We start from the raw sequence: 27,776 nt of genomic DNA on the forward strand, positions 1-27,776 counted from the left end.
AATTCCTGAAACGAGTACTCATGTCTGCCAGACAATATTTACCACCAATGTCCACAACTTTGAACAAATTGCAGTTATTTCAGAAGGCAATTAACAGTCAATCCCACTGATGTGTGTCTGACTACACATTGGAGGCCAGACCAGCTACACAGACAGATTTCCTTTCACACAAGGACATTAGTGAAGCAGGTGGTTTATGATGATCCAGTAATTTCATGATCATCATTACTGAGGCTAGCTTTTTATTTCAGACTTCTTTAATTAAATTTAAATTCCCTAGCTGCCATGGTGATTTTTGAACTCATTTCTTCCGATCATTAGTCCAGATTTATGGATCAGTAGTCCAGTCACACAGCCACCATGCTAAACGGGATGCAGGCAGAACCCACAATGGTGCTCTCCCATGCAGCTTCAACTCATTAAACACAAGAGAATAATTTTCAAATGAGTATTTATTGCCTACAGTCAAAGGAAAGAAAAAAATACACAGGTGCAAGGGAACAAGCAGACAGAATTTAGCCCCATACATTGAGAGCAGTACCCAAACTCCATATGGAAAAATACTTTTATCTTTTTAAATCTTTGACATAGTAGTATAAGTCAAGCATCCCTGTCTGAGCTGCCACAACTTTAAAGACAGACTGTGAGTACAGTTACTGGCTTAGCTGGTATATTTCCATTGTAGTAAAGTAACTGAAATACAAATCTAGAGCAGATTGGATAATGCAAAATACTTAACTAACTTGTGTAAATTAAGAGTTTTTGTAACGTTTTAAAGGAAAAAAATGCAGTTGGTGAAAATCCAAGGATGTCCTCCTACTTAGTGCAAGTAAAACCCCACCTACCACAACAGCAAGCGGCAATTTACTCTTACTAATCTAGTACATTTTTAAACCCATGGAGCGAGTTCAGGAAGAATTAATATTAAAAAATAATATTGTTAGCAGGAGGTGGGGGAGGAAATTGAGTGGAGAGAGAAAAGCAAAATCCAACTGCTCAGAGTTCAGGAAAAATGAATGCTGTCCAGTGACCAATGATTTTATACAGACACTGGGAGATGCAACACAGTCCACTTTCATTTCCTATTAACCACCATGATCATTTTCTAATAGCAAAAACTATATATATATTTTTTAAAAAGGATGTTTAAAAAAATAAAGGTGGTCAAATGCTGAAAATGTCTGATTCATGTTTTTAAAAAAACTAAATCACTGCTACCACATTTATAAACTATAATCTTTAATACAATACAGGCAACGTTTTGCAGACAGAAGCACCATAGGTCTCAAAAAGAGTCATATCACTCATTTTTGGTGTTGCAAATGAACAACGCAACATCTAAAAACACGCACAGAATCCCCAAGTTATGTAACTAATATTTAACTACAGCTCATTCTAAAATCCCACTACCCTCTTCCCAACATCTGTACCAACTATTTTTAAAAACTTATTTGGAATTTGTTCAAAATTTTAATTTAATTGTCTCTCCACTTTCTAGAATAGTCTAACTGCAGAATTTTTTAAAAAACTGTCAGCAAGCATTTTTCTTCAGTTGTCTGCAGGGTAAAACTTCTATTAACTTGAATCATTTTACCAACACTTCGGACCTTTTACTACTTTAACATGAAACTTGTAATACAGCATAAACAGCTGATGTACAACATACAAACATTATGAACCCCTTTGTCTTCCATGATCAGAACTGGTTTTCTTCCCTACTGCCATTGGGGGGGGGGGGGGGGCTACAATCAACCAACAAAACCAACAACACTTTTAACTGATTCAATTAGCAATTAACAAGGCAGCAAATCAAAATAAATCAAGTTGTTTGTCGAAATCAAACCAACAAAAGTGCAACACATGTCACCAGTTCTTGGAATCTGATCAAATTTTAAAATGCCAGCAGTATTTTGTCTCTGAGAAATAGCCTGGAAAACCCACCATTTATTTAAGTCAATTCAAGAGTGCTCTTTTATTGAACTCCAGAAGCACCTATGAATTCAAAGCTGATTATATGGTGTATTTTGATTATGCCATATGGTTTCAAATAAGCACTCTTTTGGTTATCTGCAGCATAATGCATATCAGGCTCTGCCATATACAATACATAGAAATATATAACTACTACTACAAAAACCTGCTTTTTGTGACTGTCTTAAGTCATGAGACCCGTACTTAATTTAAAACAACATTATCCAATATATATGCTTTAGTACTGAGTGATATGAAACCTTGAAAGACTGGAATTCAGTTTTTCAATCCATTGAGAGCTACTAAATACATTTGTTAAGGGAGTGAAGGGTACTGAACAAGGAAGGGAACTCCTCCACACTAAAATGCACAATAGCCAAGTGACAAAAAGCTTTACGCAAACGAAGGCTTTGTCCCCAAAGATAGCACTCCTGCATTACACAAAAACAAAAAACAAGCCGTGCTGGGAATGAGATGGAAATAAAGCTGGTCTCAGAAATCATTGTGCCATACCTGACTTATTGTGTGGTTTCCAATGTTCCACACTCCTTACACCAAAGTTTTAACACATTCCAGAGTTTGTACAAAACTGTTTTTAAGTTGTTTTTATGTGGGTTTTTTTTTTACATAAAATCTCACAAATCAATCTTAACAGATTTATTGTATAGAATTTTAAAAGTTGCCTGGAGAAGGCCTGTCAGGTTTTCTCTGCTTGCTTGGGCAGTGCAGCTGCTTGAGCAAATTGAATGAGGCATGTTATTATGAAACGAGGGACAAAAACATAACAGAAACATAAATGAATCCGACTGTGCTCTCTTTATTTTTTGCCCGAACAATTAGAATAAACACACACAACAAATTTCCTGTCATTTCCATTTCACTGTTTTTCTTAAAATGTTCTTTCCCTCAATTATATATATTATTAAAGTACATAGTTATTGGAACTCTGGAAAAATGCATACAGAAGCAAAGAAAACCTGATGAACATCCTCTTGCAACAGAGTGTCTCGATTTATTTTATACTGAAAGCAGACAGAATTTGCAGCTTTTAACAGTAAGCTTTCCCAAAAACTATTTCCCTCTTCAATTATAAAAAAAAGAATGTGAAATATCCAGTAAATGGGCTCCTCTGTAGTTCATATACAACCAATACAGGTAAATTTTAAATTCCATTTTATACAAACTGATCCGACAAAATACTGGGAGTGAAGTATGGGAAGTTAATATTGCTTAGAGGATATTTAAAAATGCACAGAGGAATAGTTTTAAGAAGCAGGGTCATCACAAAAATGTTAAGCGCATGAAGCCTTGGGATTTAAAAAGGGTCTAAAAAGTTCAAATTCTTTCACCCTAAGAGAAATCAAAACAAAGTTTTAGAATTTACTCGGTGCCTCCAGTCTCTTTCATTCTCATTAACTTTATCTTGTTCTATAATTCATGCTCTTAAAAACATGACATCCTTTCAAAGAGTTATTGGCCATAGAATTAAAGTGCTGACTTAAAAACTTCAGATTTCAGACACAGACAATCGTGAAGTCATGAATCCAGTCATATAGATACCAAAAGGAGGTTATTAGGAAATTCTATAACTAGGTCTTGTCTGCTTGTAAACTTTATCTGATGTAATACTAGCATATGTTAAACTAAAAACAGATTTTTACACATCAGGAGATATGTTATCATGCTGATTCAAACAAAAGGGTTAAACCTGCAAGTGAGCTCTTAAAAATGCAGTTTTTTGTGGGGGGAGGGGATGATAGTTGGGGGTCACGTCAGACTGATGCGCTATATATTGCGTCAATGAAAACCCCATTTCTTTATAAAGTGCAGTAGGTTTTTGGAATACAAAACATGAAAATTTATGACCATTAGATGGTGTTTGTTTAGTACACAGTAATATTTTGGGTGCTTTACCTGACTTTATGCCCAAATTATTTAGGATGCACCTCAATCACTGCTCGCTGCATGTTTATTTCACTGCGGAAAGGAAAATTTGGTCTTGACCGATGAACCAACATTGAATTGTACTTCTTGCTGGCTGATGATGGAGTAGCACAGAGCTATCCCATGATCATCTTGCTTCCCTGGAAGGAGCTAATTATTCCAGTTCAACTGAGAAGACAAACAATCCACAGAGGAGTTTTAAAAAAAAAAAACACTATCTAAGGCAATGGGATAACTTTTAAATTCTACAATTCATTTACATTAGCTGCAATATGTTCGATAATCAGTTTGGAAAATCGGAATCTTTCGTCTGTCTGTCTTGCTCTACAAATCAACGAGCAATGGGCATCTTCTTTAGCGAAACCGAATATGAACCTTGTTCCAAACAAAAAAGGCAGAATGTCAAACCAAAATCACAACTGGACAGAACCAACATCCCACCTCCGCCACCCACTCTCGCTTTTGGCTTCAATTATCTTTGTACTCTCATTCTGACCCTGTCACAGCTAAGTAGAATCTCTCAGAGATGAGGGGAGTGCTGATTGGGGCTTTTCTTTTCAACTTTGGCCAAAGAATTGGAGTGAACCAGAACATATGACGAGACAGACAAGGAAAACATGGATAACTGATAGAAAGATAACAATTTCTCACTCAAACTTGTGAAATGAGCCAACACAATTTCAATAATGTTGTATAAATAGATCCAAGGCAACTAGGGTAGGGAAAAGCTCAGAACAGTGTTCTGCCTGTTGGTCTTTGGAGGAGCAATCAATGGCACCATATTGCAAAAGTATGTAATGCTGCAGTTTCAATGCCAGATTATGTAAATAATCCAACAGGAAAACACAGACACTTAACACAATGCTGTGATAAAATGCTTTCAGAGTTGCAAAGAATGAGATCTCCTGCATCTCCTAAGATCTGGGTAATAAACCTTTTTTAAGTAACCTTTTGTTTGCTAGAACCTTAGTGGCAATACAGTGAAATAAACAGTAATACTAGAAACATACAGAACACATACAGTTTTAAAAAAAGAGAACAAGAGAACAAATAAAGTTTTACAGGCCATACTTCACTCCTTCATACTTTGATTTTACAACTGTACATGTCCATAAAAGCAGGTAGTGCCTCCAGGAAAGGGATTCACTACCTCCTGCTGGGTAAGTGCACACCATTCATCAATGGTGGCAAGGAAAGCTGAAGTTCAAGCTGTATCAACAGTGAGAAGTGGTCAGAAGGGATATGAGGGTGCGGGCATCCAGTGATAGAATTTTCTGCAAGCCACTGAGGATCCAAAGGGCCAAGAACACCCAACACGTTCATCAGAGTCTTGGAATAGAAAATGTAGTCGATAACACCCTGAGATACAAAACAAAGGGAGACCAGATTATCAATAAAGCAACAACAAAACACTGCACAAGCTAGAAATCGGAAATAAAAACTTATGAAAGAAATACTCAGGTCAGGCAGCATCGGTGGGAAGAAACAGTTAATGATTCAGTTCGATGATCAGAAATGGAGTGATAAACCTTTCAAAGCAAGTTTTTGTTTGCTCCAGTCTTACTGGCATTGCAGTGAAATAAAGAGTAATACGAGAAACAGAACACTTTTTTAAAAAAGAGAACCAAAATGCTTTTACAGGCCATACTTCACACCTTAACACTGATTGTTCAGCTTTGCAAGCCTAAAAAAGCGGAGTATTTCCACCATTTTCTATTTTTATTTAATGTTGAAGCTCTGATTAACATGAGCATGGTTTATCTACAGGTTTGAGATCTTAGCACAGTAATAATGGTTGCCATTATGTTCACAGGGAAAATTGGAAGACAGCTCAAGGAAATGGGGCAGGTTGGTAACCTCCCATCAGCCAGCTACCAGGACACATACATAAATCTTCTAAATAAATGTTCTGGCCTTTGAATATGCATGTTTCGCCCTCTATGTAACGTAATACTTTTAAGGATCCAAGGACAGAGCTGAGATCATAAAGTTGGCATGTTAGATTAACTTGAATTTTAACCCATGTAGTACTACAGCATTCGCTCGCAATTTCACCATTTGAAAAAATGAAAAATGAAAATCGCTTATTGTCACAAGTAGGCTTCAAACAAAGTTACCGTGAAAAGCCCCTAGTCGCCACATTCCGGCGCCTGTTCGGGAAGGCTGGTATGGGAATTGAACCATGCTGGTGGCCTGCCTTGGTCTGCTTTCAAAGCCAGCGATTTAGCCCTGTGCTACCATTGTTGGATAAATTCCACTGCCCACTACTTGGGTTTATTACTTCTGTTTATCAACACCAGATGGTGGCATCCTTCTCTAATGCAGCAATGTCTGGCAAACAGATCTGCTGCCAAAGCTCCAGCCTCGTAGGATCCAGAGGGCTTCAATCACCTTGACAGCCACTGGCAGAGCCATACTCAGCCTGCCCTGTGACTGCAGGTCTGGTTGGAGGTGGTGGTTCAATTCAGTGACCACCTCCTTGTTGAATCATAACTAGCTCAGGCACTGCCCCTGGCTGAGGTAGAAGTAAAGGTGCTCTTGGAATGCCGTAGCTGGATATGGCCTTCAGAACATTCCTTCTCCTGTTGGACACAGCTTTTGCTCTCTGCTGCCTATGCTCCTGGTTGTCCTCCAGCCATAAAAGAGGGTCTGCAATGATAGCCCACCAAGAATGAGTATGTTTTCTGCTTAGAAAGCTTCAGAATCCACTCAACCTTTTCCAACAGTCCATCAAGGTTCCAATGTGACTCAAACAAAATGAGTCAACTCGTCCAACACAGTGCACAATGATTCCACTAACACTGCAGCAGTAAAAGGTTTTTAAAAACCACCTCACCTGAAAGTCCAATTCAAATAGAAACATTGGAGGAGTAGGTCATTCAGCCCCTCGACTGCTCTGCCACTCAACTAAATCATAGTCGAGATCATCTAGCTCAATGCCACTTTCCTCGTATTCCTTGATGTCATTAGTATTTAGAAATGTATTGATCTGCATTGAACATGCTCAATGATTGAACTTTCACAGTCCAGTCAGAGGATGGAGAATCTTTGGCATTCTGTACCCCAGAGAAGAAATTCTTCCTTAACTCAGTCATAAATGGTTTTTTCCTCAATCTGAGATGGTGTCCCATGGTACTCAAACACCCAGCCAGGGGAACAGCCTTCCTTATCTACCATATCTAACCCTTTAAGAATTCTGTAAAAGTTTCAGTGAGATCACTTCTCATTATTCTACACTCCAGATAATATAGGCCCAGTCTTGTCGACCTTCTCTCATCGGGCAACCCCACTACGCCAGGTCTGATGAACCGCTGCTGCACTCTTTCTTTGACAAGTATATCCTTCCTTCCTGGGGACCAAAACTGTTGCGGGAAAAAGTTATTTCGCACATCACATTTACCTCTTTTGCAACCCACCTTAAATCTGTGCCCTCTGCTTCTTGCTCCTTTTATAAGCAGAACAGTTTCTCCCTACCTACTCTGTCCATCTCCCTCATTTCTCCCTACCTACTCTGTCCAGCCCCCTCATTTCTCCCTACCTACTCATTCCAGCCCCCTCATTTCTCCCTACCTACTCTGTCCAGCGCCCTCATTTCTCTCTACCTACTCTGTCCAGCCCCCTCATTTCTCTCTACCTATTCTGTCCAGCTCGCTCATTGTTTTGAACACATCTAACAAATCTCTTCTCCGCCTTCTCTCCAGGACGACAGACCCAACCTCTCCAATCCAATCTATCCTCATTCTGAAATTTCTCATCCCTGGAACCATTCTTATAAACATCTTCGTGCACGCTCACATCCTTCCTATAGCGTGGCACCCAAAACTGAATATTCAATCTGAGTCGAACTAGTGTCTTACATAAATTCAACATAATCTCTTGTACTTTTAATCTATGCAGCAATTAATAAAAGCCAAAATACGACAAGCTTTATTAAATGCTTTCACCACCTGCAATGATCTATGTACCCATGTCCCTCTGCTCCTGCCTCCTTTTAGAATTTTACCCCATATTTTATATTGTCTCCCCATGTTCTTTTTACCAAAATGCATCGTCTCACACTTCTCTGCATGGAGCTTCATCTGCCAACTCCACCAACTTGTCTATAGCCTACTGAAGTTCTACACTGTCCTCCTCACAAAACTTGTAAACTGTAAATACAAACTTTGAAACTGTCTCTTGCACATCCAGATCATTAGTATATATCATAAAAGCAAGGATCCCAATACCAATGCTTTGGAAACACAAATACAAAACTTCCTCCAACCCACCAAAATATCCATTGACCATTACTCTCTGCTTCCTATTATTCATTCAATTTTGTACCCACATTATTACTAACCTTTTTATTCTATGCGCTGTAACATTTCTCACAGGTCTGTATCAAATGCCTTCTGAAAGTCCAAATCCACCACACCACCCTCAACGGCCCCTTTCGTTACCTCCTCAAAAACACCAGCAACTTGGTTAAAGTCGATTTCTCCTCTTGCAATCTATGCTGGCTCCTCCTAATTAACCATATTTTCCTACAACTAATTATTTCCTGAATGGGACTTCCAGTGACAGGATGGCTCTCCTCCCAAGAATCCAATATTAGACTCTTGTACACAAAATAGCCTGCTAAAACGAGGAAAAAGGTATCCCCAAACCCTACTTAACAACAGCACAAGAGAAGATGCCGGGCATCAGTAGCTCCAGAGGCTGTAAGAAAACAAAAAGCATAGAAGCCAGGAAAAAGAAGCGGTCAAGATGGCGGACACACGAGGCGACCAAGTGCCAACCACACCAGAAGAGGGACCAGCAAATTGCACACAGAGCTCCGCCTCACCAGTAGGTAGATGGAGGAAGGTCCTCTCCAAGGAGCTCAGGGAAGAGATAAAGACCGACATACAAGCTGCAGTCAAGGTGGCAGCCATGGGACTTCCGGGTGCGGCGATGACCAGCTAAGTCGCACGTTTCGGCAGCTCCCGGTGGAACGGACTTTTGGGCTCTTAATAAGAGCCCCAATGGCAATTTTAACGGCTAAAAGCACTGTGCGGTAAACCAGAAGGGAATCCCCCCTGGATACGGATGGAAAAAGGAGAGGAAAGTGGCCGGATTGCGGTGGATCCTTTAGAGCAGCGGCAAGGAAGGCAAGCAAAAACCAAGATGGCGTCGGAAGGTGGCAGTTTAATATGGGGCCCTGAACAAAACGAGTTTTTGAAACGCTGCGTGGAAGAGCTTAAAAAGGAGATGAAGAAGGAGCTGTTGGCCCCGATATTACAGGCGATTGAAGGGCTAAAAGATGAGCAAAAGACCCAGGAGCGGGAGCTTCGGGTCGTGAAGGCAAAGGCTGCCGAGAACGAGGACGATATACAGGGCCTGGTGGTGAAGACGGAGATGCACGAGGCACACCATAAACGATGTGTGGAAAGGCTGGAGGTGCTGGAGAATAATGCGAGGAGGAAGAATTTAAGGATTCTTGGTCTTCCTGAAGGTGCAGAAGGGGCGGACATCGGGGCATATGTGAGCACGATGCTGCACTCGTTAATGGGAGCGGAGGCCCCGACGGGTCCGTTGGAGGTGGAGGGAGCATACCGAGTGATGGCGCGAGGACCGAGAGCAGGAGAAATTCCCAGAGCCATAGTGGTGAGATTCCTCCGTTTTAAGGACAGAGAGATGGTCCTCAGATGGGCAAAGAAAACTCGGAGCAGTAGGTGGGAGAACGCGGTGATCCGCGTATATCAAGACTGGAGTGCGGAGGTGGCGAGAAGGAGGGCGAGCTTTAATCGGGCCAAGGCGGTGCTTCATAAAAAGATTAAATCTGGAATGCTGCAGCCGGCAAGACTGTGGGTCACATATCAAGGGAAGCCCGACTACTTTGAAACGGCGGATGAGGCGTGGACATTTATTGTTGAAGAGAAATTGGAATAAGCGGGTTATTAAAAAAGAACGTTTGAGACAAAGTAGTGGGGCGAATATGGGGGGGGGCAAAGAGGGGGGAAAAAAGGGGGGAGAGATGATTTTTATGTTGTTAATCCTGCGACCCGGTAACTTTTCTCTCTTCCACAGGTTGTGGGGGAGGGAGGAAGGGAGGTGGAGGAGCTGGGGGCGTTGGCCATTGGGGGCAGGGCCAAAAGGGCAGGCTTTGTTCCCGGTCTATGATAATTATGGCGGGAATAGGGAAGCAGGAAGGAGGGGGCGTCGCACGGTGCGAGCCGAGGTCACGGGGGGAAGCCGAGGTCGGCCAGAGTTTGCTGACTTCTGGGAGCAACATGGGGGGCGTAACTACGCTAGTGGGAGATCTAGCGGGGCGGGGGGGGGGGGGTGGGAAGGGGGATGTACTGGGTTGCTGCTGCTGGGGAGAAGGGGGAGCTGGTATGGGGTGGGATGGGCGGGAGGGCACCGCCTGGGGGGGGGGGGGACACAGCTGCGTGGGAACCGGGTGAGGAGCTGGATAAAAGGGGATGGCTAATCGACAAGGGGGGGGTAAAGAGCCCCCCAACCCGACTGATCACGTGGAATGTGAGAGGGCTGAACGGGCCGATAAAGAGGGCACGGGTACTCGCACACCTTAAGAAACTTAAGGCAGATGTGGTTTTGTTACAGGAGATGCATTTGAAACTGATAGACCAGGTTAGACTACGCAAAGGATGGGTGGGGCAGGTGTTTCATTCGGGGCTAGATGTGAAAAACAGGGGGGTGGCTATACTAGTGGGGAAGCGGGTAATGTTTGAGGCAAAGACCATAGTGGCGGATAGTGGGGGCAGATACGTGATGGTGAGTGGCAAATTACAGGGGGAGGCGGTGGTCTTAGTGAACGTATATGCCCCGAACTGGGATGATGCCAACTTTATGAGGCGCATGTTATGACGTATCCCGGACCGAGAGGTGGGGAAGCTGGTAATGGGTGGAGATTTTAACACTGTGCTGGAACCAGGGCTGGACAGATCGAGGTCCAGGACTGGAAGGAGGCCGGCAGCAGCCAAGGTGCTTAAAGACTTTATGGAGCAGATGGGAGGAGGAGACCCATGGAGATTTAGCAGACCTAGGAGTAAGGAGTTTTCGTTTTTCTCCTATGTCCACAAAGTTTATTCGCGAATAGACTTTTTTGTTTTTGGAAGGGCGTTGATCCCGAAGGTGAGGGGGACAGAGTATACGGCTAAAGCTATTTCGTATCACGCTCCACACTGGGTGGACTTGGAGATAGGGGAGTAAAAAGAACGGCGTCCACCCTGGAGAATGGACATGGGACTAATGGCGGATGAGGGCGTGTGTCTAAGGGTGAGGGGGTGTATTGAAAAGTACTTGGAACTCAATGATAATGGGGAGGTCCAGGTGGGAGTGGTCTGGGAGGCGCTGAAGGCAGTGGTTAGAGGGGAGCTGATATCAATCAGGGCACATAAAGGAAAGCAGGAGAGTAGGGAACGGGAGCGGTTGCTGCAAGAACTTCTGAGGGTGGACAGGCAATATGCGGAGGCACCGGAGGAGGGACTGTACAGGGAAAGGCAAAGGCTACACGTAGAATTTGATTTGCTGACAACGGGTACTGCAGAGGCACAGTGGAGGAAGGCACAGGGTGTACAGTACGAATATGGGGAGAAGGCGAGCAGGTTGCTGGCTCACCAATTGAGGAAAAGGGGAGCAGCGAGGGAAATAGGGGGAGTGAGGGATGAGGAGGGAGAGATGGAGCGGAGAGCGGAGAGCGTGAATGGAGTGTTCAAGGCATTCTATGAAAGATTATATGAAGCTCAGCCCCCGGATGGGAAGGAGAGAATGATGTGTTTTCTGGACCAGCTGGAATTTCCTAAGGTGGAGGAGCAGGAGAGGGTGGGACTGGGAGCACAGATCGAAATGGAGGAAGTAGTGAAAGGAATTAGGAGCATGCAGGCGGGGAAGGCCCCGGGACCGGATGGATTCCCAGTTGAATTTTATAGGAAATATGTGGACTTGCTCGCCCGCTACTGATGAGAATCTTTAATGAGGCGAGGGAAAGGGGACAGCTGCCCCCGACTATGTCAGAGGCAACGATATCGCTTCTCCTAAAGAAGGAAAAAGACCCGCTGCAATGCGGGTCCTATAGGCCGATTTCCCTCCTGAACGTAGACGCTAAGATTCTGGCCAAGGTAATGGCAATGAGGATAGAGGATTGTGTCCCGGGGGTGGTCCATGAGGAGCAAACTGGGTTTGTGAAGGGGAGACAGCTGAATACGAATATACGGAGGCTGCTAGGGGTAATGATGATGCCCCCACCAGAGGGGGAAGCGGAGATAGTGGTGGCGATGGATGCCGAGAAAGCATTTGATAGAGTGGAGTGGGATTATTTGTGGGAGGTGTTGAGGAGATTTGGCTTTGGAGATGAGTATATTAGATGGGTACAGCTGCTGTATAGGGCCCCGATGGCGAGCGTGGTCACGAATGGACGGGGGTCTGCGTATTTACGGCTCCATAGAGGGACGAGGCAGGGATGTCCTCTGTCCCCATTATTGTTTGCACTGGCGATTGAGCCCCTGGCAATAGCATTGAGGGGTTCCAGGAAGTGGAGGGGAGTACTCAGGGGAAGAGAAGAACACCGGGTATCTCTGTATGCGGACGATTTGTTGTTGTATGTGGCGGACCCGGCGGAGGGGATGCCAGAGATAATGCGGATACTTGGGGAGTTTGGAGAATTTTCAGGATATAAACTGAACATGGGGAAAAGTGAGTTATTTGTGGTGCACCCGGGGGAGCAGAGCAGAGAAATAGAGGACTTACCTCTGAGGAAGGTAACAAGGGACTTTCGCTACTTGGGGATCCAGATAGCCAAGAATTGGGGTACATTGCATAGGTTAAATTTAACGCGGTTGGTGGAACAGATGGAGGAGGACTTCAAGAGATGGGACATGGTATCCCTGTCACTGGCAGGGAGGGTGCAGGTGGTTAAAATGGTGGTCCTCCCGAGATTCCTCTTTGTGTTTCAGTGCCTCCCGGTGGTGATCACGAAGGCTTTTTTCAAAAGGATTGAGAAGAGTATCATGAGTTGTGTGTGGGCCGGGAAGACCCCGAGAGTGAGGAAGGGATTTTTGCAGCGTAGTAGGGATGGGGGGGTGGGGGCTGGCACTACCGAGCCTAAGTGAGTACTACTGGGCCGCCAATATCTCAATGGTATGTAAGTGGATGGGAGAAGAGGAGGGAGCGGCGTGGAAGAGATTGGAGAGGGCGTCCTGCAGGGGGACTTGCCTACAAGCTATGGTGACGGCGCCGTTGCAGTTCTCACCGAAGAAATACACCACAAGCCCGGTGGTGGTGGCTACTCTGAAAATTTGGGGGCAGTGGAGACGGCATAGGGGAAAGACGGGAGCCTCGGTGTGGTCCCCGATAAGAAATAACCATAGGTTTGCTCCGGGGAGAATGGATGGGGGATTTGGAACATGGCAAAGAGCAGGAGTAACACAATTGAGAGATCTGTTTGTAGATGGGACGTTTGCAAGTCTGGGAGCGCTGACCGAAAAATATGGGTTGCCCCAAGGGAATGCATTCCAGTATATGCAACTGAGAGCTTTTGCGAGGCAACAGGTGAGGGAATTCCCGCAGCTCCCGACGGAGGTGGTGCAGGACAGAGTGATCGCAAAGACATGGGTGGGGGACGGTAAGGTATCAGACATATATAGGGAAATGAGGGACGAGGGGGAGATTATGGTAGATGAGCTGAAAGGGAAATGGGAAGAGGAGCTGGGGGAGGAGATTGAGGAGGGGCTGTGGGCTGATGCCCTAAGTAGGGTAAACTCATCGTCCTCGTGTGCCAGGCTAAGCCTGATACAATTTAAGGTGTTACACAGGGCGCATATGACTGGAGCACGGCTCAGTAAATTTTTTGGAGTAGAGGATAGGTGTGCGAGATGCTTGAGAAGTCCAGCGAATCACACCCACATGTTCTGGTCATGTCCGGCACTACAGGGGTTTTGGGTGGGGGTGACAAAGGTGCTTTCGAAGGTGGTGGGGGTCCAGGTCGAACCAAGCTGGGGGTTGGCTATATTCGGGGTTGCAGAAGAGCCGGGAGTGCAGGAGGCAAAATAGGCTGTTGTTTTGGCCTTTGCAGAAAGACCTCACAGAAAGACAGAGGGAATGGAAAAGAAGAAGACGGCAGCAGCAACCGGGGGGGGGGGGGGGAGAGAGAGAGAGAGAGAGAGAGAGAGAGAGAGAGAGAGAGAGAGAGAGGAGGAGGAGGAGGAGGAGGAACCAGAAGGACTCTCAGGGATGTTAGTGTATAAGTATAATATGTATAGGTTGTTGTTATAGGTAATTGTATACTGGACTACTGAATTGTATTTTTGGAGAGTATTTATTTGGGACAAGGCAGTTGCCATTTAGTTTTGTTTTTTTAATTTTGATGTTGTTTATATATTATTTATTTCTTGTTTAAAAAACTGGCCATTGTTATTTATATTGTTATATTACTGTGTAAAAGATACACAATGTACTGTTATGGTTGGCCAAAAATTTTGAATAAAATATATATATTTTTTTAAAAAGGTGGCAGCCATGGAGGCCCTGGTCATCATGCAGGTGGCCTTAGACAAGGCAGAGAGGTGACTGGAGAGAGGCCTCGGGGAACACCATCAAGTTACTAGAAAAAGCCTCAATAGATCGAGCGACTGGATTGCCACCCGAGAGACAGAAATAGCAAGGTTGGTGACAACGCAGGAAGTCTAAAAGGGAAAATAGAGAAACAAGAGAATCGGTCAAGTCGGCAGAACTTTAAGGATAGTGGGCCTGCCGGAATGAACTGAAGGCAGGGACCGCATGGACTATGTGGCCCAAATGTTGGGAAACCTGGTGAGAAGGGGCAGCTTCCCACAGAGCCCACCGGTCGTTCTGGCCGAAACCCAAGGCTGGAGAGCAGCCAAGGGAAATAATTGCCAAAATGCACCGGTACTAGGCCCGGGAAACAATCCTGCACTGGGCCAGGCAAAAGGACCTGCAACTGGAAAGAGCACCAGATTAGGAAATATCAGGACATTGGGCCAAGCACCGGGTGGAGTTCAACGGAGCGAAGGCAGCTCTGCACAAGGGCAAAGTGAAGTTTGAGATGCTGTACCCGGCCAAACTCTGAGTCACATTCCAGGGCAGGGAGCAATTTTTCCACGACCCCTGCGGGCACGGACAAATTTCTCCAGGAAAACAGGTTGTGAAAACAGCAGCGAGACAACAGTGAAAAGATCACCTGAAGGGTCTGAATTAATCAGAGAGATGTTTTGCGCGGGACTACACGCCTCGTTCTGAATATGGAAGCCAAAACGTAGGAAGGGATGAGGGTACCGGAGCACAGGAGAGGGCGAGGAAGTTAGTTGGAATGGAAACCACATAGCAGGCAACTGGTAGGCATATAACCAACCACCACACCAGTGGAAAAGCTACCACAAGGAGTGAGTGAGTGAGTGAGTGAGTGAGTGAGTGAGTGAGTGAGTGAGTGAGTGAGTGAGTGAGTGAGTGAGTGAGTGAGTGAGTGAGTGAGTGAGTGAGTGAGTGAGTGAGTGAGGAGAGAGTGAGTGAGAGTGAGTGAGTGAGTGAGAGTGAGTGAGTGAGTGTGAGTGAGGGCAGCCCATCTCCGCAGAAGAGAGCGTGCCTGGCAAAGGTGGGGGCACATACCATCAATCGAGGGGGGGGGGGGAAAGAGAGAAAGAATCAGAAGGGAAACACAGAAACAAGGATGATAATGGGTGTGGGCTGGCTACAACAGGCTACACGTAACGACATGGAACATAATGGCAACACAAGCGGCCACTTTGCAGGGTCCCTGGACAAAGGGAAACACTGGACGCAGAGGCTCATTCACATGGCGTACACACAGTTGCCGGCCACGTTGGGAGATCCCTCGACAAAGTAAAACTCCGGAGCGCAGTGGCCCAGCCTCATATCGAGTACAATGACAGCGGATATTTTGGATGGCCCCCGAACAAAGGGAAACCCTGGAATGCAGGGGCACATTCGCAAGGCAAGTATGGTTGATCCTGCGGGAGGGAGCTATGATAGAATAGTCACCTGGAATGTCAGGGGACTTAATGGACCCAGTGAAAACATCCAGAGTCTTCGTCCAACTGAAAATATGAAAGCTGACAATCTTCCCACAAGGAGACACCCTGAGGGAGAAGGACTGACTGCGGCTAAGGAAGGGCTGGGTGGGACAGACATATAATTCCTGCCATGGGACGAGAGTTAGGGGGGTAGCCAAAATGTTAAATAAGAGGACGGTGTTTACTGTGATGAGGACAGTTACGGACCCAGGGGGACGGTATGTCACAGTCAGCGGTGTTCTGGACGGGGTACCAGTGGTCCTGGTTAACGTGTTAATGCCCAACATGGACAACGCAGAGTTTATGAAGATGACATGGTGGAAATACCCAATATTAACACACACCGACTTATGCTGTGCACTTCTCTTTTGGTGGTCAATACATTTATTTTCTTTAGGATTGCTACAGCATCAGTTCCTCACCAATATGTTTTTTTTTAAAAACACTCAATAGCTACTCCACAGGACTGGCTTGATGCCAAGCAAATATCAAATAAAACCGCAGGGCCAGCCACATGACACAATGTAACAAAGCACCGAATTATGTAACTTCAGCAAAGATTAGCACCATGTGATATACATTCAGTAAGGAAAACTAAAAAGAGGTATTGGAAGCTGAACTTCTAAATGGAAAAAAAAACTTTGGTCAGGAAGTTACGATTAAGATCAACTCGCGTAATCCAAGTTTTTAAAAAATGTATTTTAACGGGATGTGGGCTCCACTGGCTAGGCCAGCAATTGTTGCCCATCCCCAATTGCCCCGGAGAAGATGGTGGTGAGTGAGCTGCCATCTTGAACCGCTGCAGTCCCAGAGGTGTAGGTGCACCCACAGTGGTATTAGGGAGGGAGTTCCAGGATTTTGACCCAACAGTGAAGGAACGGCGATATATTTCCAAGTCAGACCATTGTGCGACATGGAGGGGACCTTCCAAGTGGTGGTATTCCCATTTATCTGCTGCCTTACCCTTCTAGGTGGTTGTGGTTTAGAAGGTGCTGTCACAGGAGGCTTGGTGAGTTCCTGCAGTGTATCTTGTACATGGTACTCACTATCGCTTCTGTGCGTCGGTGGAGGGAGTGAATGTTTGTGAAAGGAGGGCCAATCAAGCAGGCTGCTTTATCATAGATGGTGTCAAACTTCTGCAATGCTGTTTGAACTGCACTCATCCAGGCAAATGAATACTTCATCATACTCAACTTATGCTTGGAGGTGGTGGACAAGCTTTGGAGAGTTAGGAAGGGAGTTATTCGCTGCAGGATTCCAATTCTCTGACCTGCTCTTGCAGCTAAAGTATTTACATGGCGAGTCAAGTTCAGTTTCTGATCAACGGTAACTCCCTTGGATGTTGATGGTGGAGGGACTCACTGATGGCAATGCCATTGAATGTTAAAGGGCAATGGTTAGATTCTCTCTTCTTGGAGATTTTCATTGCCTCACACTTCTGTATTGCAAATGTTACTTACCACTTGTCACCCCAAACTTGGATATTGTTCCGGTCTTCCTTAATTTGCACGCCAACTGTTTCAGTGTCTCAGGGATTGCAGGAACATCCCTACATCAGGCCTGATGTTGGAAGGAAGGTCATGGATGAAGCAGCTGAATATGGTTGGGCCGAGGACATTACGCTGAGGAACTCCAACAGCGATGTCCTAGGACTAAGATGACTGACCTCCAACAACCATCTTCGTTTGTGCTAGGTATGACTCCAACCAGCGGAATGTTTCTCTCTCTTCGTCCCTCCTCTCCCCCCCCACCGATTCCCATTGATTCCAGTTTTGCTCGGGCTCGCTGATGCCATATTTGATCAAGCGCTGCCTTGATGTCAAGGGCAGTCATTCTCACTTCCTGAGCTCACCTCTTTTGCCCATTTTTGAATCATGGCTGTAACGGAACCCAAACAGAGCATCAGTGAGCAGGTTTTTGCTGAGTAAATGCAGTTTAATGGCACGGTTGATTACCCCCTTCCATCACTTTGCTGATTATTGAGGTGTAGACTGATGGGGTGGTAATTGGCTGGGTTAGGTTGTCCTTTTGTACAGGACATACCTGGATAATTTTCCACATTGCCGGGTAGATGCCACTGTTGTAGCTGTGCTGGACCAGCTTGGCTAGGGGTGCGCAAGTTTTGGAGCACAAGTCCAGTACTATTGCCTAAATATTGTCAGGGTCCAGAGCCTTTGCAGTATCCAGTGCTTTCAGCAGGTTTTTGATATCACGGAGTAAATCAAATAGGATGAAAACTGACGTCTGAGATGCTGGGGACTCTGGAGGAGACCGAGATGGATAATCCCACTCGGCACTTCTCGCTGAAGATGATTGCCATTGCTTCAGCCTCAACTGATGTGCTGGTCTTTTCCATCATACAGGATGGTGATGTTTGTGGAGCCTCCTCCAGCGAGTTGTTTAATTGTTCACCACCATTCACAACTGAATGTGGCAGGACTGCAGATCTTGGATCTGATCCATTGGTTGTGGGATCACTTAGCTTGGTCTATCACTTGCTGCTCATGTTGTCTGGCATGCAAGAAATCCTATATTGTAGCTTCAATTAGGTTGACACCTCATTTTTCAGTATTCCTGGTGCTGCTCCTGGCATACCCTCCCGTTTTTCTGATTGAAAAAGGGTTGGGGCGACTTCCGGTGGCGGCTATGAAGGATAAGTTGCACATTTGGTGGGTCCCGCTCTGGTTGGACTTTTGGACCTTCCCCTCCCCGATTTTCTACCGGACTCGAATTGTAAAACTGATGACAGGTGCAATTGTGTATTGATTTCCCACATCGGTGCATGGAGAGAACGACTAGAAGTGCTCATAAAGGCAGAAATAGAAAGACAGAAGGCTGGGGCTGAAACTGCAGCAGGAGACAGCATGGCGGAGGACCGAACCTCTGGCTTGTCGACCCAGCGGTCAACGGAGCAGCTGATACAAGTTATTCAGGAAGCCTTTGCTGAGCAGAAACAGGACTGCTTGGACCTGCTAAAATAGTCAATTGAGCAGCTGGAGCTTAGATTGCATGCCCAAGATCGGGCGATCCAGAAGGTAGAGAAGGCGCTGGCTGAGCAGGAGGAACATCAAACTACGGTGGAGTTGAGGACACGCTGGACTTCGCGAAAAGGAAAGGACTGGTGATGGACTGAGAACTTTTGAACTTTGCTGAAACATTCATGTTTCTATTTTTTATTTTCCGTACTTTTTTTAAATAAAAGTTTAAGTTTTTCATTTTGTGGAAGCCTTTTGCATTGATTTGGGACCAGCGGTAGAGCTGAGTGAGGTAAGGTTTTCATTTGCACTGTTGGGGGATGGAGGTGTGCTTGTTTAGATCTTGGTGTTTTTCTGTCGGGCAATTGTGTTGGGTTTGTTTGATGTTGGAGTATGTTTGTATGAGGGGGGGTGGGGGGGGGGGAGAAAGAGGGGGCAATAGGTGGGAGACTATCCGGCGCCAGGGATGGGGGCCATCAAGCTAGCTGGGCGGGCTAGCTCATGGAAGCGCAGTGGGGAGTGTGCATATGTTTGGTTTATTAAAGGGGTTGGGTCACAGAATGTTGTTACCGGGGGTATGTTTATAGAGGGGAGTTTTCAGAGTACGAGGGCGCTGGAGGAGATGTTTGGGTTGACGAGGGGAAACTAATTCCGGTATCTACAGGTGCGGGACTTCCTACGTAAACAATTGTCAACCTTCCCGCTCCTACTGCTAAGGGGGATTCAGGACAGGGTAGTTTCCAGAGGGTGGGTAAGAGAAGGGAGCATCTCTGACATTTACAAGGAACTTATGGGGTCAGAGGAGACGTAGATCGAGGAGCGATAGGGGATGGCCTATGGGCGGACGCGTTGAGTAGAGTCAACGCGTCCGCAACATGTGCCAGGCTCAGCCTGATACAATTCAAGGTCGTTCATCGGGCTCACATTACAGTGGCCCGGATGAGCAGATTCTTTGGGGTAGAAGACAGGTGTGCAAATATGCGGGAGGGCCAGCGAACCATGTCCACATGTTCTGGACATTCCGAAGCTCAGGGGATTTTGGCAGGCGTTTGCAGATGTCATGTCCACGATGTTAAAAATAAGGGTGGCACTGAGTCCCGAGGTGGTGAGTTTCGGGGTGCCGGAAGACCCTGGAATCCGGAGACGGATACGATTAGCTTGGAGGGACTCAAAGCCCCCGAAGTCGGACACCTGGCTATCAGACATGGCTAGCTTTCTATGTTTGGAGAAAATAAAGTTCACTGCTAGGGTACACCCGGAGGAAGCAAACTTTTGTCCACTTCTTTGCAGAAAATTAATCGTCAGCAGAGGGGGGGGTTAGTTTAGCTGAGAGTAGGGGGTTAATAAAGGTGGGACCGGTAAGGAAGGGAGATGGCTTTTGCCCTATGTTTATAGTTTCATGTAAATAGTTTGTTTATTTTGTTGTTGTTACAATATCAAAAATACCTCAATAAAATGTTTATTCAAAAAAAAAGAAAAAGGGTTGCGGTAGCACTGTGGCTCAGTGGTAAGCTTTGCTGCCTCACAGCGCTGAGGCCCCAGGTTCAATCCCGGCCCTGGGTCACTGTCCGTGTGGAGTTTGCACATTCTCCCCGTGTTTGCGTAGGTTTCACCCCCACACCCAAAAGATGTGCAGGATAGGTAAATTCAAAAAAGAAAAAAAAAAAAAGAAAAAGGGTTGATCCCCTGGCTTGGCGATGCAGGTAGAGTGGGGGATTTGCCGGGCCATGACATTAAAGATTGTAGCAGAGTACAATTTTGCTGCTGCTGCCCCACAATGCCTCATGGATGCCCAGTGTAGAGTTGCTAGATTTGTTCCGAATCCATCCTATTTAGCACAATGGTAATGCCACACAACACAAGATTATGCCTGTCATGATATCCACATTAGCATATCATGATGCAATCACACACACACTGATGGACAGGTAGTTGGACCAACCAACACACACACAACATTGCAGCCAATCACCAGTGAGAGCACACGCACTAGAAAACAGGGAACACCACAGTTCCTGCTCATTCTACCAGGAGATAGCTCAGAGCTCACAGCGTGCCACTCAGACATACACCATGTGCTGAGTGCCTCACTAAGATAGTGAAAGGGCTGGGTCCACAGGTTAGCTGGTGAAGCACGAACCTCAGCCAGCAGTTATTAGTTGTTATTGTTTAAGACAATAAAACAGAGTAGTACCATCTACAACCGTGTTGGATCATGTGTATCTGAACACCCAACACGACATGATACCAGTAGTGGAAACTCCCCAGCTACTGTGAGACCTCCCTGCACCTCTTCAGAAACCCACCATCCTGCGCCATGGACACCATCAGCCCGCCGCAGCCGCTCCGAATCGCTGGAAATCTTGGCGTCAACTGGAAGCTGTTTAAACAGCGCTTCCAGCTCTTCCTAGAAGCCACAGACAGGGAGAATGCATTGGGCACCAGGAAGATCGCCCTCCTCCTCTCCACTGCGGGGCAACACGCCATCCACATCTACAACTCCCTGGCATTCGCGGAAGGCGAGGACAAGACAAAATACAAGACGGTGCTTCTAAAGTTCGAGGAACACTTCAGCGTGGAAGTTAATGAGAGCTTCGAGAGGTACCTCTTCCAGCAGCGCCTGCAGGGTAAGGATGAGCCTTTTCAATCTTATCCAACACACCTCTGTATCCTCGCGCAGTCCTGTGGCTATGAGGCCGCCTCCGACTCCATGATTCGGGATCAGATCGTTTTTGGGGTCACCTCGGACACCCTACGCCAGCAGCTCCTCAAAATAAAGCGCCTCACCCTTGCTACTGCCATCGAGACCTGCGTCCTCCACGTGAATGTGACCAGCCGGTACTCCCAAATCCAGGCGGCCGAATCGGCACAGCAGGGGTCCTACGAGGCTGAGCGGGTCCAGTCGATAAGAGTTCCTCCCGGACAAGGGCGGCCGTTCCGCGCACTTTCCGAGGCCTCCCGCGCTTGTACGCGCCAAAAGAGGGGACGTCGACGCAGAGGGACGAGATGCGCAGTCGCGCTCTATGCAGGACCACACCGTGCATGCGCAGTGGAGCAACGAACGCCATGACGTCACGACATGCAGCAACTGTGGCTCCGCCCATTTAAAGCGGCAATGTCCGGCCAAAGCACGACAATGCCTCCGCTGTGGCAGGATGGGCCACGACGCTGCCTGCTGTAGAACAGCCCAACCTGCCAACTCAACAATTCCGCCAGCCTCGCAGAGACGTGCGGGCCATTCAGCCCCCATACACCGAGTCATATCCTGACAACATGCAGACCAGTGATACCGAAGACAGGGAACCCTTCCGCGTTGCGGTAATAAACAAGAACCGGATGTCCCCAAGTCGGAACTACCAGCCGCTGCCAGTGCACAGCATTGATCCGGGCGATGAGTGGTGTGCCACCGTAACGGTCAACCGATCACTGATCACATTTTGCTTGGACACTGGTGGCTCCACCAATCTCCTTGCATGGTCAGCCTTCCACACCTTGAAGGTTAAACCACCGATTCTGCCATCTCACTGTCAGCTGGTTGACTATAACGGAAACGTCATCCTGGCCACGGGGTCCTGCCAGCTCGGGGTTACACACAACTCACATAAAGCCACATCGTCTTTTGAAATAGTTGGATCATTGAAGGACTCTCTGTTAGGCACACAGGCGTGCAAGATCCGCCACCTCGTTCAGCAGGTACACACTCTGTCTCCAGAAGGCACGTCCGATTTCCCGGATGCAGACATTAGGGCACAGCTCCACTCACTCCTCGCGCACAACCAGGAGCTTTGAGGGCATGGGCACACTGCCCTACACGTACAGAATTCAGCTCAAACTGGATGCCACCCCGGTCATTCACGCACCTCGTAGAGTCTCAGCACCACTCGAGGACCGCCTCAAGCAGCAGTTGCAGGACCAAGGAGTGCTTTCACGGGTCACGGAGCCAACGCCATGGGTCAGCTCCATGGTGTAAGTCAAGAAGCCCTCCGGCGTGCTCCGGATCTGCATCGACCCAAAAGATCTGAACAACATTGAGGGAACTCTACCCCATACCCAAACGAGAAGAAATCACAAGCAAAATGGCGCGGGCAAAGATATTCACCAAGCTCGATGCCTCGAAGGGAATTTGGCAGATTCAACTGGATCAGTCCAGCAGGAAGCTGTGCACTTTCAACACTCCATTTGGCAGATACTGCTAGAGTAGGATGCCGTTTGGCATCATCTCGGCCTCCGAGGTGTTCCATCGCATCATGGAACAGATGATGGAGGGCATCGAAGGGGTACGGGTCTATGTCGACGACGTTATCATCTGGTCCACCACACCACAGGAGCACATCAGTCGTCTCCAGCGTGTCTTTGCACGGATACAAGATCAGGGCCTGCGCCTCAACCGAGCCAAGTGCTCTTTTGGCCAGACTGAGCTAAAGCTAAACATATCCCGGTCAGGGGTGCGGCCGGATGCCGACAAAATGGCAGCCAGCGCAGCAGCTGGCAGACAAGAAGGCAGTGCTGCGCTTTCTCGGGGCGGTCAACCTCCTGGGGAAGTTTATTCCTAACCTTGCCTCGCACACAACGGCTCTTCGCCATCTTATCAAAAAGACAACGGAATTCCAGTGGCTGCCCACACACCAGTGTGAAGGGGATGAGCTCAAGGTCAAGCTCACCACCGCCCCGGTACTGGCGTTTTTCGATACCACTCGGGATACAAAGATCTCAACTGACGCCAGCCAGTCCGGTACTCCTGCAACGGCTCGACACCGCATCATGGGCCCCGGTCGCCTATGCCTCGCGGGCCATGACCCACACAGAACAGCGCTATGCGCAGATTGGAAAGGAGTGCCTGGGTTTGTTGACCGGCATCGACAAATTCCACGATTATGTGTATGGTCTTCCGCAGTTCACTGTGGAGACCGACCATCGCCCCCTGGTTGGCATCATTCAGAAGGACCTCAACGATATAACCACTCGCCTCCAGCGCATTCTGCTCAAGCTCCGGAGGTATGACTTCCAACTTGTCTACACCCCGGGGAAGGACCTCATCATCGCAGATGCTGTGTCCAGGGCGGTGAACACACGGCCCAAATCGGAAGGGTTAGTTTGTCGGGTCGACGCACAAGTAGCCTTCACATCGGCCAATCTGCCGGCTACTGACGCACGTCTGGCCCACATTCGCCTTGAGACTGCAGCTGACCCCCTTCTACAGCGTGTAATGCGCCACATGACGGAAGGGTGGCTCAAGGGGCAGTGCCCACAATTCTACAATGTCCGGGACGACTTGGCCGTCATTGATGGTGTCCTTTTGAAGTTGGACCGGATTGTGATCCCACACAGCATGCACCGGCTTGTCCTCAAACAACTGCACGAAGGCCATCGCGGAGTTGAAAAGTGCAGGCGGAGGGCCCGAGAAGGGGTGTACTGGCCGGGCATCAGCGACGACATCGCCAACATGGTGCTCAACTGCCCCACCTGCCAAAGGTTTCAGCCGGTGCAACCCGAGACACTTCAGCCCCATGAGTTGGTCACGTCCCCCTGGGCGAAGGTGGGTGTGGACCTCTTTCATGCGCTCCGCAGGGTCTACATCATTCTGATTGACTATTTTTCAAATTATCTGGAGGTCATGAGCCTGCACGACATGACATCATCAGCTGTCATTCGGGCATGCAAAGAAACCTTCACTCACCATGGAATTCCGCTCACCGTAATGTCCGACAACGAGCCTTGTTTTGCGAGCCAAGAATGGTCTTCCTTTGCCACTTCATGCACGTGATGTCCAGTCCCTTGCATCCCCAGTCGAATTGCAAGGCGGAAAAGGGGGTCCACGATGTGGCTCCTCTGCAAGGCTGCTGATGCCGGATCTGACTTCTGTTTAGCCCTGCTGGCCTATCGCATGGCCCCACTGTCCACTGGCCTCTCGCCAGCCCAGCTGTTGATGGGTCGCACCCTCAGGACCACTGTGCCGTCCATTCATGTTCCTGAACCCGACCATGCTCCAGTACTGCGAAGGATGCAACAACAGCGTGCTCAGCAGGTGGCACATGACGCTCGGGCAACTGATCTTCCTGCCCTGGCGCCTGGAGACAACGTCCGCATACACCTACCGGAGGGTGGCTGGTTGGCAACCGCCGAGGTCCTCCGCCGCGTGGCTCCCCGCTCGTTCCTGGTTTGCATGCCTGATGGCTCCATTCGCCGATGTAATCGGCGGACCCTTCGTCTGGTTCTGCGCTCGCTATGAGATCATGCACCGGTGCCACGCCCTCCTGTTGTCCCTGATGTCAACTTCGTTGAGCTTCCTGCCACTCTGCCTATTCCTCTCTCGCCCGTGGCCAGGCCCATTCCTCAGCCAGTGGATCCTGACCCACCCTTGAGGCGGTCAACCCGAATTCGTCGCCCACCTGAGAGACTTGACTTATGAGCCTGTTAACACATTGGACTCACTGAATTGTTTTACAGTACTGTTAACGTGTTTCTTTCTTGTCGTTCCAGAAGTTCTCTCTCGTCGTTTGCTGATTGCACTGGCTTTGTTATGGGTACAACCTCGTTGCTCTGTTGCACCTGACACCTTCCTCTGTATATAGTTTAGCCTCATGTACATGTTGTAAATATTGCACACACATACTCAGATGCACTCAGTACACATTTATATTTATTAGCATGTAGGCACATATCCTTGTGAAAGGGGGGGGGGGATGTCATGATATCCACATTAGCATATCATGGTGCAATCACACACACACACACTGATGGACAGGTAGTTGGACCAACCAACACACACACAACATCGCAGCCAATCACCAGTGAGAGCACACGCACTAGAAAACAGGGAACACCACAGTTCCCGCTCATTCTACCAGGAGATAGCTCAGGGCACAGAGCTCACAGCGTGCCACTCAGACATACACCATGTGCTGAGTGCCTCACCAAGATAGTGAAAGGGCTGGGTCCACAGGTTAGCTGGTGAAGCACGAACCTCAGCCAGCAGTTATTAGTTGTTATTGTTTAAGACAATAAAATAAGAGTTGTACCATCTACAACCGTGTTGGATCATTTGTGGATCAGAACACCCAACACGACAATGCCCTCTGATCCTAGACTCTCCCACAAGGGGAAACAACCTTTCAGCATCTAACCTGTGAAGGCCCCAGAGAATGCTATATGTCTGTCTCAATAAGGTCGCCTCTCATTCTTCTAAACTGCAGTGAATCACAGAAAATTACAGTGCAGAAATGGCCCGTTGAGTCTGCACCGCCACATGAAAGGCACCTGATCTGCCAATCTTAATCCCATTTGCCACACAGACCACAGCCTCAAATGTTAAGACGTGCCAAAACATAGAACATAGAACATTACAGCGCAGTACAGGCCCTTCAGCCCTCGATGTTGCGCCGACCTTTGAAACCACTCTAAAGCCCATCTACACTATTCCCTTATCACCCATATGTTTATCCAATGACCATTTAAATGCCCTTAATGTTGGTGAGTCCACTACTGTTACAAGCAGGGTATTCCACGCCCTTACTACTCTCTGAGAAATGAACCTACCTCTGACATCTGTCCTATATCTATCACCCCTCAATTTAAAGCTATGTCCCCTCGTGCTCGACATCAGCATCCAAGGAAAAAGGCTCTCACTGTCCACCCTATCCAATCCTCTGATCATCTTGTGTGCCTCAATTAAGTCACCTCTTAACCTTCTTCTTTTTAAAGAAAATAACCTCAAGTCCCTGAGCCTGCCCTCATAAGGTCTTCCCTCCAGACCAGGCAACATCCTGGTAAATCTCCTCTGCACCCTTTCCAATGCTTCCACATCCTTCCTATAATGCGGCGACCAGAACTGCACGCAATACTCCAAATACGGCCGCACCAGAGTTTTGTACAGCTGCAACATGACCTCATGGCTCCGAAACTCAATCCCTCTACCAATAAAAGCTAACACACCGCACGTCTTCTTAACAACCCTCTCAACCTGGGTGGCAACTTTCAGGGATCTATGTACATGGACACCGAAATCTCTCTGCTCATCCACACTGCCAAGAATCTTACCATTAGCCCAGTACTCTGTCTTCCTGTTATTCCTTCCAAAATGAATTACCTCACATTTTTCTGCATTAAACTCCATTTGCCATGTACTCATCCAGGTACTTTTTAAAGGATGTGAGGCAACCCTCCCAGGCAGTGCGATCCAGACAGTCACCACCCTTTGGGTAAAAAGGTTTTTCCTCAAATCCCCCCTACACCTCCCGCCTCTCACCTTGACCTTGTGTCCCCTCGTAACCAACCCTTCAAATAAGGGGAGCAGCTGTTCCCTATCCACCCAGTCCATGCTCCTTATCTTGTACCCCTCGATCAGGTCACCCCTCAGGTCTTCTCTGCTCCAGTGGAAACAACCCAAGCCTATCCAACCTCTCTTCATAACCAAAATGTTCCATCGCAGGCAACATCCTGTGAAACACCTCTGCACCCACTCCAGTGCAATCACATCCTTCCTATAATGTGGTGACCAGAACTGCACACAGTACTGCAGCTGTGCCCTCACCAATATTATATATAACTCCCAACACGACTTCCTTGATTTTGTAATCAATGCCACGATTGATAAAGGCGAGTGTACATATTCTTTTTTCACCATCCGATTCACCTGCCCTTCTGTCTTCAGAGATCTTTTTTATTTTTTTATTTTTAAAAGACGTTTTATTGAAATTTTTTCCCAAACAACAATTTTTCCCCTCTTACAAAGCAAACGCAACAATAATACAGAATTTTTTAACAATACACAAGTAACAAAACCCTTTTATCTTTGACCTAAACTAAACTAAACCCCTCCCCTCCCCCCTCTCCCCCCTCCCCCCCCCCCCCCCCCCCC

At 47.3% G+C, this 27,776-nt stretch overlaps 1 protein-coding gene across 3 annotated transcripts in view; it reads right to left on the bottom strand.

The window, feature by feature from the left end:
• Positions 1-434: 434 nt before the first annotated feature.
• The window catches only part of cnot6l (CCR4-NOT transcription complex, subunit 6-like), a 187,502-nt gene continuing 160,160 nt past the window's right edge, over positions 435-27,776 (bottom strand). For all 3 annotated transcript variants that reach the window (XM_072496208.1, XM_072496209.1, XM_072496210.1), the window contains exon 12: positions 435-5,274. In XM_072496208.1, coding sequence (XP_072352309.1) covers positions 5,062-5,274 — 213 coding nt within the window. In that variant the 3' untranslated portion in view covers positions 435-5,061. The remainder of the gene's footprint in view (positions 5,275-27,776) is intronic.

This window comes from Scyliorhinus torazame, chromosome 3 (assembly GCF_047496885.1).
Source record: "Scyliorhinus torazame isolate Kashiwa2021f chromosome 3, sScyTor2.1, whole genome shotgun sequence".
Taxonomy (NCBI): domain Eukaryota; kingdom Metazoa; phylum Chordata; class Chondrichthyes; order Carcharhiniformes; family Scyliorhinidae; genus Scyliorhinus; species Scyliorhinus torazame.